This window comes from Heptranchias perlo, chromosome 5 (genome assembly GCF_035084215.1).
Source record: "Heptranchias perlo isolate sHepPer1 chromosome 5, sHepPer1.hap1, whole genome shotgun sequence".
NCBI lineage: Eukaryota > Metazoa > Chordata > Chondrichthyes > Hexanchiformes > Hexanchidae > Heptranchias > Heptranchias perlo.
The window spans coordinates 60,042,323-60,057,323 of NC_090329.1; the positions used below are offsets into that span (position 1 = coordinate 60,042,323).

Genomic DNA, 15,001 nt, shown 5'->3' on the forward strand with positions numbered 1-15,001 from the left:
TGTGGAGATACAGAGGCAAGGTAATTTAAGGAAATAACCTTACATATGACTTGTGCAATAGTTGCTTCAGGAGTGCTCAATCCTAGAAATGGATGCAAAATTCAAAAAAACGTTAATTCCCTAGGATGGTTAGCTCCTCAATCTGCAGATGATTTTACTTTAAATCATACTGAAAAATATTCTTCTACGTAAACTGTATTCAGATCATTTGTATTACCATTTTACTAATAGCTAAAATTCACCTATATTTTCTTTCACTGTAGAGAACCGTGTGCCAGTATACTCAGGGATTAAGACATGCATATGTCATCACAACACAAAGTGTTACTTCTAAATGTAATAATTGTAAAGGATTGAAAATGGCCACATTTTTTTCAAGGGCTTTCCAGTTCTCCATCTTCCGTTTGTAGCTCAGCTAGTTGACGTCGAAGTGCATTCACTTTTGCCTGTAGTTCCTTATTGTACTCAATGATATGAATTATTTCATCCCAGGCCTCATCCAAGTATTTTGAGGAACGATTCCATCGGAGAAACACACCTTTTAATTAAAAAAAAATAGATCAATAGCCTTCAAGATGTCTAAAGCCATCTTTACAACGTTAGGCTCAAAGAACTGGAACCCTTTGGAAAAATGTACATTTAGAAATATAATTGAGGTTTTTAAAATGATGAAGGGAAGAAATTCTGTCTAGGTGGTTAGGTTATTTGCCTTTTCTAGAAGATTGCATGACTTGAGAATGTAGGCTGCACTATGTCTGGATGGAGTGGACTTGATGGACCAGTTGGTTTTGATGTACGGAGGTCAATCAAGCTCGAGAACATAGCTGTCCAATTAAAACTAATTGCCCTCAACATAAAATGCATCTGTTCCAGTATTATGACGACTAAACATGCTATGCATTTCAACAATGTGGGCAAGTTCCAAGCTTCAGATCAAGATTTGCATTAAAAGGTACAATTAAGATCAGCATTTCAATACGTGGGGAACTGAAAACATAAAAACCAGGATCGACCAGTTACACCAAGCATCGAGTTACATAGAGTCTACAGCACAGAAACTGGCCATTCAACCTAACTGGTCTATGCTGGTGTTTATGCTCCACACTCGCCTCCTCCCTCTACATCATCTAACCCTATCAGCATACCCTTCTATTCCTTTCTCCCTCATGTGCTTATCTAGCTTCCCCTTAAATGCATCTATGCTATTTGCATTAACTATTCCTTGTGGTAGCATATTCCACATTCTTACCACTCTTTGGATAAAGAAGTTTCTCCGGAATTCCCTATTGGATTTATTAGTTCTAACTTGTATTATGACCTCTAATTTTGGACTCCCTCACAAGTGGAAACATTTTCCCTACATCTACTCTATCAAACCCTTACATTATCTTAAGGGCCTCTACCTGGGCACCCCTCAGCCTTCTCTTTTCTAAAGAAAAGAGCCCCAACCGGTTTAGCCTGTCCTGATAAGTATATCCTCTCAGTTCTGGTATCATCCTTGTGAATCTTTTTTGAACCTTCTCCAAATCCTTTTTAAGAGAGACCAGAACTGTGCACAGTCCTCCAAGTGTGGCACAACCAAGGTTCTAAATAAGTTTAACATAACATCTCTGCTTTTCAATTCTATCTCTCTAGAAATGAACCCCAGTGCTTGGTTTGCTTTTTAAAAAAAAAAAATGGCCTTATTAACCTGTGTCGCTACTTTTAGCGATTTGTGTATCTGTACCCGGAGTTCTCTTTGCTCCTCCATCCCATTTAGACTATTATCCAAACAATATGTGGCCTCATTCTTCCTACCAAAATGCTTCACCTCACATTTATCTATATGTTTGATTAAGCTACAGTAATTCAGATGTTTGTGTGTTACAGCATGAGTTTTTCAAGTTTGATCTACAAGAACAAACATGTATTGATAGAGCGCCTTTCACATCCCCATTGATCATAAGAACATGTACAGTATACAACCCCCATAACAATTCACTACAATGTATTACTTTGAGGCTGAAGTGTACATGTTCCTTTAAGGCTACAAAGTGTAATTGTATACTAGCATGAGTTTATTCAAATGCTAATTCCTATTTAGGATGGAGGTCAGAATTTTGATTGTGTTTATATGGAGGCCAATTAAGAATTTTGGCTCCAGGCATTCCTGCGTAGATTCAGTTTACAGATACAAAGTAAACAGACAGTGAAAGTTTCTTCAGAATAAATAATGAAATTGCAACATATACAAAAATGAAATAGCTTAATTTTGCACACACTGCACAAATTGTGAGTACTGTTCATTTTAACAGTAAGAATTGTGGAATGACGTAGTTTTGGAAAGATATATACCAAGTGCAAGCTCCAGAACAGAGATATCTAATTAGAGCCAACTGCCCTCAACATAATACTGAGACAAGTGTATTCTATGACAACCTAACATGCTACACGTTCCTCCAAACTTATGATGTGGGCAAGTACCAATCTTCAGATCAAGATTTGCACTAGTGGCACAATTAAGATCAGCATTTCGAGATGTGGGGAACCGAAAACACAAAAGGATCTACCATTTACACCAAGCACTGGAGGCCATATTTTGCACTATATTGCCTTCACAGCCGTAGTTCTCTCATCAACTGTCCAATATTCCAGAGATGATTCTGTGTGGTTATATTTTATAATTCTCTCTCACTCCCACTGCATTTCAAATCTTGAATATATAGTGGGCTAGATCAGACAACTGTGAAGGCTTCCAGTATTGTACTAGGCACCTTGAATTTACATGAATATAGTTATGCATCAAGTATGATCTGTACAATACATTTTAACCTAGGACTCCAAAGTTTACATATACATTATTAACTTTCTAAAAGTACAGATACACACTTGTTAAGAGACAAACTTAAAGTTTAAAGTAACATCACAAAATTAAAGAAAATATGTTTAAGGTACAGTAATTCAGATCTTTGTGTGTTACAGCATGAGCCTAAGTGTAGTCACTGTTGTAACATAGGCAAACACAGCAGCCAATTTGTACACAGCACAGTTCTGCAAAGAGCAATGAGATAAATGACCAAATAATCTGTTTTTGGTGGTGTTGGTTGAGGGATAAATGGTGGACAGGTTACTGGGAGCACTCCACTGTTCATATAGTCTTGTGAAATCTTTTACCTGAGAGGGAAGGGCCCCGGTTTAACGTCTCATCAAAAAGAGGGCACCTCCAACAGTGCAGTACTCCCTCAGCATTGCACCGAAGCATCAACCTGAATTATGTGCTCATGTCTTGAGAGGGGGGCTCGAGCAATGACTTTCTGACTCAGAGGTGAGAGTCCTACCACTAAGTCAAGGCTGGCAAATTACTTGCTCTTTATTCCTAAAAGTTATTTATTATGATGTTAAAAACAGTGAACAGCAGAAAACAAAAATGTACCTATAACAGTTGATCACACTGAATTTCTACTATAAACCAAATCAAATAAGATTTCAGTTCAGGTTAAGTGGTGCAAGACATCATTACAAATTCAAAACACCATTATGAATTCAGAGGTGTTTTACAATGTCTTACAGCAAATTACAGCAAGATGTATGAGTATTCCACATACAGTGCCAAATACGAAAAAATGTGTAGTCAACACTCAATCAACAGTAAGATGATTGGATAGGTTCAATTATAATGAAAGTTGTAGCTATATTCCTGTCTCAAACATGGGATTGAAGGCATGGATGTGGAGCTGCCCCAGCCACATTAGATGCTTCCAGTTTGGTAACTGCACACAGGTTTTTTTTTTAAAAAACGCCAATTTAGTATAACCTATTTCTTCTGGCCTGCCAATTTCCCTCCTTATATTTAGAGAAAAGCACTTGTGCTTTGCACCTTCTCCAGGCAGGGTTGAGGAAACAGTGGGGGGGGGGATAAGAACAATGACTCAGCAATTAGGAGCTGATACTGTATTCAGTGGAGCCTATTTGATCTATAGTAAATCAACTAGTACATTTACAAAAGGAATTATGCAACTTATGCTTGAGCAATTGTTCTGGTAACTATGGCAGCAATAAATTTCCACTTAGCCAACAATGGATTTGTTGGGCAATTGATATTTTACTTTGTTGAACATGCTTTTCGAAAAAAGCAACATTACTTACACTTTTGAAAATATTTCAATTTTCAGAAGCTTTTTTCTAAAAATTGAAGCGCGTTTTGGGGTTAAGGCCTTCAAAAAAATAACTTCACAGTATCCAGTTAAAACATTCTAATTAAAGAAATACTTTGATAAGTTTTGTAATTTTTTTTTTTACTACTCTTCATGAAGTAAAACTGCAGTTCAACACAAGATGGTCAACATCATACTGGGTACATAAGCAATTGCATTCAAAAGATGACAGATTCTCGGCAACAAAAAAGTTTGTGCCAGTAGTTCTCCTCCAGCATTGCTCAAGGTGAGTCAGAGGATATGCTGGGTTATACCACACCATGCACAATGTATCCAAATATTATTAAAAATCTTGTGAATCATATATGCACTTCTTTTTTTATTCATTCATGGGATGTGGACGTCACTGGCAAGGCCAGCATTTATTGCCCATCCCTAATTGCCCTTGAGAAGGTGGTGGTGAGCCGCCTTCTTGAACCGCTGCAGTCCGTGTGGTGAAGGTTCTCCCACTGTGCTGTTAGGAAGGGAGTTCCAGGATTTTGACCCAGCGACGATGAAGGAACGGCGATATATTTCCAAGTCGGGATGGTGTATGACTTGGAGGGGAACATGCAGGTGGTGTTGTTCCCATATGCCTGCTTCTCTTGTCCTTCTAGGTGGTAGAGGTCGCAGGTTTGGGAGGTGCTGTCAAAGAACCTTGGCGAGTTGCTGCAGTGCATCCTGTGGATGGTACACTCTGCAGTCACAATGCGCCGGTGGTGAAGGGAGTGAATGTTTAGGTGGTGGAAGGGGTGCCAATCAAGCGGGCTGCTTTGTCCTGGATGGTGTCAAGCTTCTCGAGTGTTGTTGGAGTTGCACTCATCCAGGCAAGTGGAGAGTATTCCATCACACTCTTGACTTGTGCCTTGTAGATGGTGGAAAGGCTTTGGGGAGTCAGGAAGTGAGTCACTTGCCGCAGAATACCCAGCCTCTGACCTGCTCTTGTAGCCACAGTATTTATATGGCTGGTCCAGTTAAGTTTCTGGTCAATGGTGACCCCCAGGATGTTGATGGTGGGGGATTCGGCGATGGTAATGCCGTTGAATGTCAAGGGGAGGTGGTTAGACTCTCTCTTGTTGGAGATGGTCATTGCCTGGCACTTGTATGGGGCAAACGTTACTTGCCACTTATGAGCCCAAGCCTGGATGTTGTCCAGGTCTTGCTGCATGCAGGCTCGGACTGCTTCATTATTTGTGGGGTTGCGAATGGAACTGAACACTCTGCAATCATCAGCGAACAGCCCCATTTCTGACCTTATGATGGAGGGAAGGTCATTGATGAAGCAGCTGAAGATGGTTGGGCCTACAACACTGCCCTGAGGAACTCCTGCAGCAATGCCCTGGGGCTGAGATGATTGGCCTCCAACAACCACTACCATCTTCCTTTGTAAACAATTTTACAACATCAAGTTATAGTCCAACGATTTTATTTGAAATTTACAAGCTTTCGGAGGCTTCCTCCTTCCTCAGGTAAATGTCAGGAACTCCTCGAAGCCTACGCATTTATAAATCACAGAACAATACATGGTGATTACAGATAGTCTTTACCTAGAGCCCCTGAATATACAGTCAACAAAAAAAAACAAACAGAAAAAAAAAAGAGGCAGAAACATCCGGAAGGTTTCTGCCTCTCTCTGTTTTTTTTTTCTGTTTGTTTTTTTTTTGTTGACTGCATATTCAGGGGCTCTGTAGGTAACACCTCTCTGTCTGAACACTGATTGCCTTGGCAACAGGCAGTTGCAAAGACTATCTGTAATCACCATGTATTGTTCTTTGATTTATAAATGCGTAGGCTTCGAGGAGTTCCTGACATTTACCTGAGGAAGGAGGAAGCCTCCGAAAGCTTGTAAATTTCAAATAAAATCGTTGGACTATAACTTGGTGTTGTAAAATTGTTTACAATGGTCAACCCCAGTCCATCACCGGCATCTCCACATCTTCCTTTGTGCTAGGTATGACTCCAGCCACTGGAGCCACTGGAGAGTTTTCCCCCTGATTCCCATTGACTTCAATTTTACTAGAGCTCCTTGGTGCCACACTCTGTCAAATGCTGCCTTGATGTCAAGGGCAGTCACTCTCACCTCACCTCTGGAATTCAGCTCTTTTGTCCATGTTTGGACCAAGGCTGTAATGAGGTCTGAGGCCTGAGGCCGAGTGGTCCTGGCGGAACCCAAACTGAGCATCGGTGAGCAGGTTATTGGCGAGTAAGTGCCGCTTGATGGCACTGTCGACGACACCTTCCATCACTTTGCTGATCATTGAGACTAGACAGATGCCGGATTGGATTTGTCCTGCTTTTTGTGGACAGGACATACCTGGGCAATTTTCCACATTGTCAGGTAGATGCCAGTGTTGTAGCTGTACTGGAACAGCGTGGCTAGAGGTGCAGCTAGTTCTGGAGCACAAGTCTTCAGCACTACAGCCGGGATGTTGTCGGGGCCCATAGCCTTTGCTGTATCCAGTGCTTTCAGCCGTTTCTTGATATCAAGTGGAGTGAATCGAATTGGCTGAAGACTGGCTTCTGTGATGGTGGGGATATAGGGAGGAGGCTGAGATGGATCATTCACTCGGCACTTCTGGCTGAAGATGGTTGCAAACGCTTCGGCCTAGTCTTTTGCACTCACTTCCTGTCCACACAACTTACTTCCTGTTGTCATTATTTTAAGCTTTATATGTCGATATTTAATATTGAAACTGCCTATTTAAACATTTAGAATGAAAAATCTTGTATGTAAACAGTTCCTTGTCACAACATAGTTGCAGACTCTGGGTATTGGATTGACCCGTGGAGCAGGATTCTTTAGTGTCTCCCCCAACTCTGTCATTTTGTTTTTCATCCAAACTGAAGAGAAGTTTTAATGTTAATATAATTGACTTCTTTTCCTTCATTTTAAAATGTATTTATTTATTTTGCTTTCCTCTTCCCGTCTTCAGCCTTTGCCTCTACTCACCCCTCCTCTAGCACCTTTCTGTGCCCCACAGCCTCTCCCCTGCCGTACCCATCTGATCTGCCATGTTGGTCCTCAATTCCCCAGTCCCTCTCTGTCTTCCCTCATTGCTCCTGGGCATGTTCTGCTGCTTTCCTTGACCTCTAGCTACTTTTCTACTACTTCTCTGTGCAGTTGGCTAGGAAAGATTGGGGAACTTAACTAAAAAGGGATGACGGTGGATAGGTAATGGCTAATATTTAAAGAACGTGAGCAGGAATTACAACAATTATTCATTCCTGTCTGGCTCAACCGTGGCTTACAAAAGAAATTAGGGATAGTATTAGAACCAAAGAGGAGACATATAAAATTGCCAGAAAAAGCGGCAAGCCTGAGGATTGGGAGCAGTTTAGAATTCAACAAAGGAGAACAAAGAGATTGATTAAGAGGGGAGAAATAGAGTATGAGAGTAAACTAGCAGGGAACATAAAAACTGACTGTAAAAGCTTCCATAAATATGTCAAGAGAAAAAGATTAGTGAAGACAAATGTAGGTCTCTTACAGTCAGAAATGGGGGAAGTTATAATGGGGAACAAAGAAAAGGCAGAACAATTAAACACATACTTTCGTTCTGTCTTCACAAAGGAGGACACAAATAACCTCCTGGAAATGTTAGAGAACCAAGGGTCTAGTGAGAGGGAGGAACTGAAGGAAATCAGTATTAGTAAAAAATAGTGCCAGGGAAATTAATAGGGCTAAAGGCTGACAAATCCCAGAGTACTAAAGGAAGTGGCCCTGGAAATAGTGGATGCATTGGTGGTTATCTTCCAAAATTCTATAGACTCTGGAACAGTTCCTACAGGTGGCAAATGTAACACCACTATTTAAAAAAGGAGGGAGAGAAAAAACAGGGAATTACAGACCAGTTAGCCTAACATCAGTAGTGGGAAAAATGCTAGAACCTATTATGAAAGATGTGATAACAGAACACTTGGAAGGCATTAACAGGATTGGACAAAGTCAGCATGGGTTTATGAAAGGGAAATCGTGCTTAACAAATCTACTGGAGTTTTTTTGAGGAGGTAACTAGTAGAATAGATAGGGGAGAACCAGTGGATGTGGTGTACTTGGATTTTCAGAAGGCTTTTGATAAGGTCCCACATAAGAGGTTAGTGTGCAAAATTAAAGCACATGGGATTGGGGGGAATATACTGGCACGGATTGAGAATTGGTTCACAGACAGGAAACAGAGAGTAGGAATAAACGGGTCTTTTTCCAGGTGGCAGGCAGTGACTAGCGAGGTACCGCAGGGATCAGTGCTTGGGCCTCAGCTATTCACAATATATATCAATGATTTGGATGAGGGAACTGAATGTAACATTTCCAAGTTTGCAGACGACACAAAGCTAGGGTGGAATGTGAGCTGTGAGGAGGATGCAAAGAGGCTCCAATGTGATTTAGACAAGTTGGTGAGTGGACAAGAACATGTCAGATGCAGTATAACGTGGATAAATGTGAGGTTATCCATTTTGGTTGTAAAAACAGAAAGACAGATTATCTGAATGGTGATAGATTGGAAAAAGGGGAGGTGCCACGAGACCTGGGTGTCCTTGTACACCAGTCGATGAAAGCGAGCATTCAGGTGCAGCAAGCAGTTAGGACAGTTGGCATTCATTGCAAGAGGATTTGAGTACAGGAACAGGGATGTCTTACTGCAGTTGTACAGGGCCTTGGTAAGACCACATCTGGAGTATTGTGCACAGGTTTGGTCTCTTCACCTGAAAAAGGATGTCCTTGCCATGGAGGGAGTGCAACGAAGGTTTACCAGACTGATGAGGAGAGATTGGGTTGACTAGGCCTATATTCACTAGAGTTTAGAAGAACGAGAGGTGATCTCATCGAAACATAAAATTCTAACAGGACTAGACAGACGAGATGCAGGGAGGATGTTCCTGATGGATGGTGAATCCATAACCAGGGGTCACAGTCTCAGGATACGGGGTATGCCATTTAGAACAGAGATGAGGAGAAATTTCTTCACTCAGAGGGTGGTGAACCTGTGGAATTCTCTACCACAGAAGGCAGTGGAGGCCAAGTCATTAGATGTATTCAAGAAGGAGATAGATATATTTCTTAATGCTAAAGGGATCAAGGGATATGGGGAAAAAGCTAGAACAGGGTACTGAGTTAGACGATCAGCCGTGATCATTTTGAATGGCGGAGCAGGTCTGAAGGGCCGAATGGCCGACTCTTGCTCCTATTTTCTATGATTCAATGATTTTCAGTTCCTCCCCCATCAGCATCCCCAGGCCACTTCTGCAGTGTTTAAAAAGTACAATGCGACTAAAGTCACAGACCTGCCCCTGCTCCAGACCAAATCCATTTAGCTGTTTCTGGTCCCTGCCTCACCTCCTAACCTAGCCCCAATACCTTCCCACCCAGCCAACAGCACCTTCCATTATTAAAAAAGTAAAGAAAATTGGACGTACCTATCAGAATTGTGTCAGGAAAAGACTAAGGCAATCAAAGTCCAATTGACCTTGCAAAGTCCCCCTCAATAACATCTGGGTGCCCAAGTTGGGAGGGCTGACAAACAGGCGAGTCAAACAATAGCCTGACATTATCATATGCACAGAATCATATCCAACAGCCAACATCTCAGACCCCTCCATCACCATCCCTGGGTATGTACTTTCCTACCAGCAAGATAGACCATCAGAGGTGGGGGAGCAGTGGTATGCAGTAGGATGTGAGTAACCCTGAGAATTCTCAAGGCTTTAGGTCAATCAAGGTCAAGGGACCCTCTTGATCACCACCTACCACATCCCCTCAACTGATAAAGCAGTACTCCTCCATGTTGAGCATCACTAGGAGGAAGCATTGAGGAAAGCAAGGGCACAGAATGTGCTCTGGATGGGGGAATTTCAAAATCGACCAAGAGTGGCTTGGTAGTACCACCACTGACCAAGCTGGTCAAGTCCTGAAGGACATAGCTGCCAAACAGGGCTTGTGTCAGGAACCAACACGAGGAAGTATTATTCTTGATCTCGTGCCCACCTGACTCAGACACATCCATAACAGCATTGGTAGAAATGACTACTGCCAAAGGACAGTGGGCCATCATCAGCAGAATTGTAAAACACCACAATCTGTAATCTCAGCCAGGCACATTCCTCACTACTCAATCATCATCATACCAGGAGCCCAACCCTGGTTCAATGAAATGTAGAAATGCATGTCACGAGCAGCACTAGGCATACCTTAAAATGAGGTACCAACCTGGTGAAGCTATTATACAGGGCTGCCTGCATGCTAAACACCAAAAGCAACATGATATAGATAGGTTTTAGTGGTCCCGTAATTAACAGATCAGAACTATGTAGCCCTACTATATCCAGTTCAGAATAGTGATGGACAACCAGACAACTAAAAGACAGAGGAGACTCCACGAACATTCCCATCCTTCGCTACAGTGGAATCCAGCACATGAGTGAAAAGAGGCAAAACTGAAATGTGTGCAATTATGATCAGCTAAAAGTGCCAAGTGGATGCTCCTACTCAGCCACCTTCCAAGGTCCCCACCATCATGGAAACCAATGTCTAATCATGTGATTCACTCCATGTGACACTAAGAAGTGGATGCCTGCACAGCAAAGTTTATGGGTCCTGGCAACAATCTCTCTGTAGTGCTGAAGACCTATGCACCTCAACATTGACTCTGGACCCCATGAAATCTCATGGCATCAGGTCAAACATGGGCAAGGAAACCTACTGCTGATTACCACCAACCGCCCTTCCTCAACTGATGAATCGGTCCTCCTCTATGTTGAGCACCACTTGGAGGAAGCACTGAGGGTAGCAAGGGCACAGAATGTACTCTGGGTGGGGGAACTTCAATGTCCATCACCAAGGGTGGCTCGGTAGCACCACTACTGACCGAGTCCTGAAGGACGTAGCTGCCAGACTGGGCCTGCAGCAGATGGTGAGCGAACCAACACGAGGGAAAAACCGACTTGACCTTGTCCTCACTAATCTACCCGACACAGATGCATCTGTCCATGACAGCATTGGTAGGAGTGACCACCGCACGGTCCTTGTGGAGACGAAGGCCCGACTTCACACTGAGGACACCATCCAACGTGTTGTGTGGCACTACCACCGTGCTAAATGGGATAGATTCAGAACAGATCCAGCAGCTGAAAACTGGGCATCCATGAGGCGCTGTGGGCCATCAGCAGCAGCAGAATTGTATTCCAGCACAATTTGTAACCTCATGGCCCGGCATATTCCTCACTCTACCATTACCATCAAGCCAGGGGATCAACCCCGGTTCAATGAGGAGTGTAGAAGAGCACGCCAGGAGCAGCACCAGGCGTACCTAAAAACGAGGTGGCAACCTGGTGAAGCTACAACTCAGGACTACATGCATGCTAAACAGTGGAGGCAACACGCTACAGACAGAGCTAAGTGACTCCACAACCAACGGATCAGATCAAAGCTCTGCGGACCTGCCACATCCAGTCGTGAATGGTGGTGGACAATTAAACAACTAACGGGAGGAGGAGGCTCTGTGAACAACCCCATCCTCAATGATGGCGGAGTCCAGCATGTGAGTGCAAAAGACAAGGCTGAAGCGTTTGCAACCATCTTCAGCCAGAAGTGCCAAGTGGATGATCCATCTTGGCCTTCTCCCCACCGATATCCCCACCATCACAGAAGCCAGTCTTCAGTCAATTCGATTCACTCCACGTGATATCAAGAAACGGCTGAGTTCACTGGATACAACAAAGGCTATGGGCCCCAACAACATCCCGGCTGTAGCGCTGAAGACTTGTGCTCCAGAACTAGCTGCGCCTCCAGCCAAACTGTTCCAGTACAGCTACAACACTGGCATCTACCCGACAATGTGGAAAATTGCCCAACGATGTCCTGTCCACAAATCCAATCCGGCCAATTACCGCCTCATCAGTCTACTCTCAATGATCAGCAAAGTGATGGAAGGTGTCGTCGACAGTGCTATCAAGCAGCACTAACTCACCAATAACCTGTTCACCGATGCTCAGTTTGGGTTCCGCCAGGACCACTCGGCTCCAGATCTCATTACAGCCTTGGTACAATCATGGACAAAAGACTTAAATTCCAGAGGTAAGAGTGACTGCCCTTGACATCAAGGCAGCATTTGAGAGTGTGGCAGCAAGGAGTCCTAGTAAAATTGAAGTCAATGGGAATCGGGGAAAACTCTCCAGTGGCTGGAGTGATACCTCGCACAAAGGAAGATGGTAGTGGTTGTTGGAGGCCAGTCATCTCAGCCCCAGGACACTGCTTCAGGAGTTCCTCAGGTCAGTGTCATAGGCCCAACCATCTTCAGCTGCTTCATCAATGACCTTCCCTCCATCATAAGGTCAGAAATGGGGATGTTTGCTGATGATTGCACAGTGTTCAGTTCCATTCGCAACCCCTCAGATAATGAAGCAATCAGTGTCCGCATGCAGCAAGACCTGGACAACATCCAGGCTTGGGCTCATAAGTGGTAAGTAACATTCGCGCCAGACAAGTGCCAGGCAATGATCATCTCCAACATGAGAGAGTCTAACCACCTCCCCTTGACATTCAACGGCATTACCATTGCCGAATCCCCCGCCATCAACATCCTGGGGGTCACCATTGACCAGAAACTTAACTGGACCAGCCATATAAATACTGTGGCTACAAGTGCAGGTCAGAGGCTGGGTATTCTGCAGCGAGTGACTCACCTCCTGACGCTCCAATGCCTTTCCACCATCTACACGGCACAAGTCAGGTGTGTGATGGAATACTCTCCACTTGCCTGGATGAGTGCAGCTCCAACAACACTCAAGAAGCTCGACACCATCCAGGACAAAGCAGCTCGCTTGATTGGCACCCCATCCACCATCCTAAACATTCACCCCCTTCACCGTGGCTGCAGTGTGTACCGTTTACGGGATGCACTGCAGGAACTCGCCCAGACTTCTTCGACAGCACCTCCCAAACCCGCGACCTCTACCACCTAGAAGGACAAGGACAGCAAACACATGTGAACACCACCACCTGCACGTTCCAAGTCCCACACCATCCTGACTTGGAAATATATCGCTGTTCCTTCATCGTCGCTGGGTCAAAATCCTGGAACTCCCTAACAGCACTGTGGGAGAACCTTCACCTCATGGACTGCAGCGATTCATAAAGGCGGCTCACCACCATCTTCTCAAGGGCAATTAGGGATGGGCAATAAATGCTGGCCTTGACAGCGACGCCCACATCCCATGAACGAATAAAAAGATAGCCCACTCCCCCAGCTAAGCTGTTCCAGTACAGATATGACATTGGCACCTTGACAATGTGAAAGATTGTCCAGGTATCTCTTATGCACACAAAAAAAGACATAGATTTAACCTGACCAGAAGGAGTCAACAATAATGCCATCAAGTGGCACATACTCACCAACAACCTACCCGATGACACCCAGTTCTGGCTCCACCAGAACCACTCGGCTCCAGACCTCATTGTAGCCTTGATCCAGACATGAAAGCAAGAGCTAAAATGCCAGAGAGCTTAAAGTAGCTGCCTCAACAGCAAGACAATATTTGGTCGAATATGGCAAAGCCAGCCTGCAGCAGGACTCATAACATCCAGGATTGGGCCAACAAGTGGCTGGTAACATTTGCATCACACAAATGCTGGGTAATGACCATCTCAAACAAAGAAAAGCCCAGCCATCTCCAGGTCCCCCAGCATCAACATCTTAGGGGTCATCAGAAGCTTCATTAGACCAGCCATATCAACACCATGGCTACAAGAGCAGGGTAAAGGCTGGGTACTCTGTGTTCACCTCTTGACCCCTCAAAGCCTACTAGTCATCTACAAAGTTCAAGTCAGAAGTGTGATGGAATACTTATCACTCGCCTGGATGGATGCAGCTGCAAAACACTCGAAGCTTTACACCACCCAGACCAGAGTAGTTTCCATTATCAGGTCTTGTGCCGCTATCCAGCATACTGTGGCTGCAGTATGCATGATCTATATGATGTAATACAACAAATCAGTACGGTTTTTGCTATAGCACCATCCTCCTCTATGATCTCAACAGAGAAGGGCAAAGAACAGCAATGTTGTAAGAACATCATCTCCAAGTTCTCCACCACCTTTTCAGGTCACTAGGTATGGTCACCCACATCTCCAGACAAAAATGAGCACCATCAGGGCCTGGTACCTTTTCCACATTTGGGTTCCACTAATTTTTCCAGAACTACTTCCTCATCTTTAGCTATCCTAATCAATTGTTACACCTCTTCCTTACAGCTTTTCATTTCCGCTACCACACTACTCTGAAAAGCAAGGAAAAGTAGTCATTTATTATCTCTGTCATTCCTTCATCCTCTAAGATTTCCTTTTTGTCTGTAATCAGCCTGAGCCGTTAACTATTCTTGCATTTTGAGTTTATATAAAATGCTTTACTATTTCCCTTTATGTTACCAGTCATAACCTCTCCCTAGGCCTAATATACATTTTTGCTTCCCTTTATATTTTCTATATCCGATTTGACTTCTGTTTGTATTAGCCCTAGTTTTGTCATATATATCGATGATTCATTTTAATTTCTCTACTCATCCAAGAAACTTCAGCTTTTGCAGCACCATCTTTTCTTTGTATGTGAATATGTCTAGTTTATATCCCAATCAACACATGTTAAACCACTTCCCATTGTTTATGTACTGTCTTATCTGTCAGTTTTTCTTTCCAATTTATCTGTATTAATTCTCCATCTTATTGAAATTATCTTTTTTCCAGTCAAATACCTTTATCTTTGACTGTTCCCTCTGCTTTTCAATTTTCATGTCAAACCTAATTATGTTTGCTGTTTCCTCGATATTCCCCTACATTA

The 15,001-nt window shown here is 43.5% G+C and overlaps 1 protein-coding gene across 1 annotated transcript in view; it reads right to left on the minus strand.

The window, feature by feature from the left end:
• Positions 1 to 204: 204 nt before the first annotated feature.
• The window catches only part of mtmr9 (myotubularin related protein 9), a 65,800-nt gene continuing 51,003 nt past the window's right edge, over positions 205 to 15,001 (minus strand). The window contains exon 10 of the mRNA XM_067984462.1: positions 205 to 538. Coding sequence (XP_067840563.1) covers positions 375 to 538 — 164 coding nt within the window. The 3' untranslated portion in view covers positions 205 to 374. The remainder of the gene's footprint in view (positions 539 to 15,001) is intronic.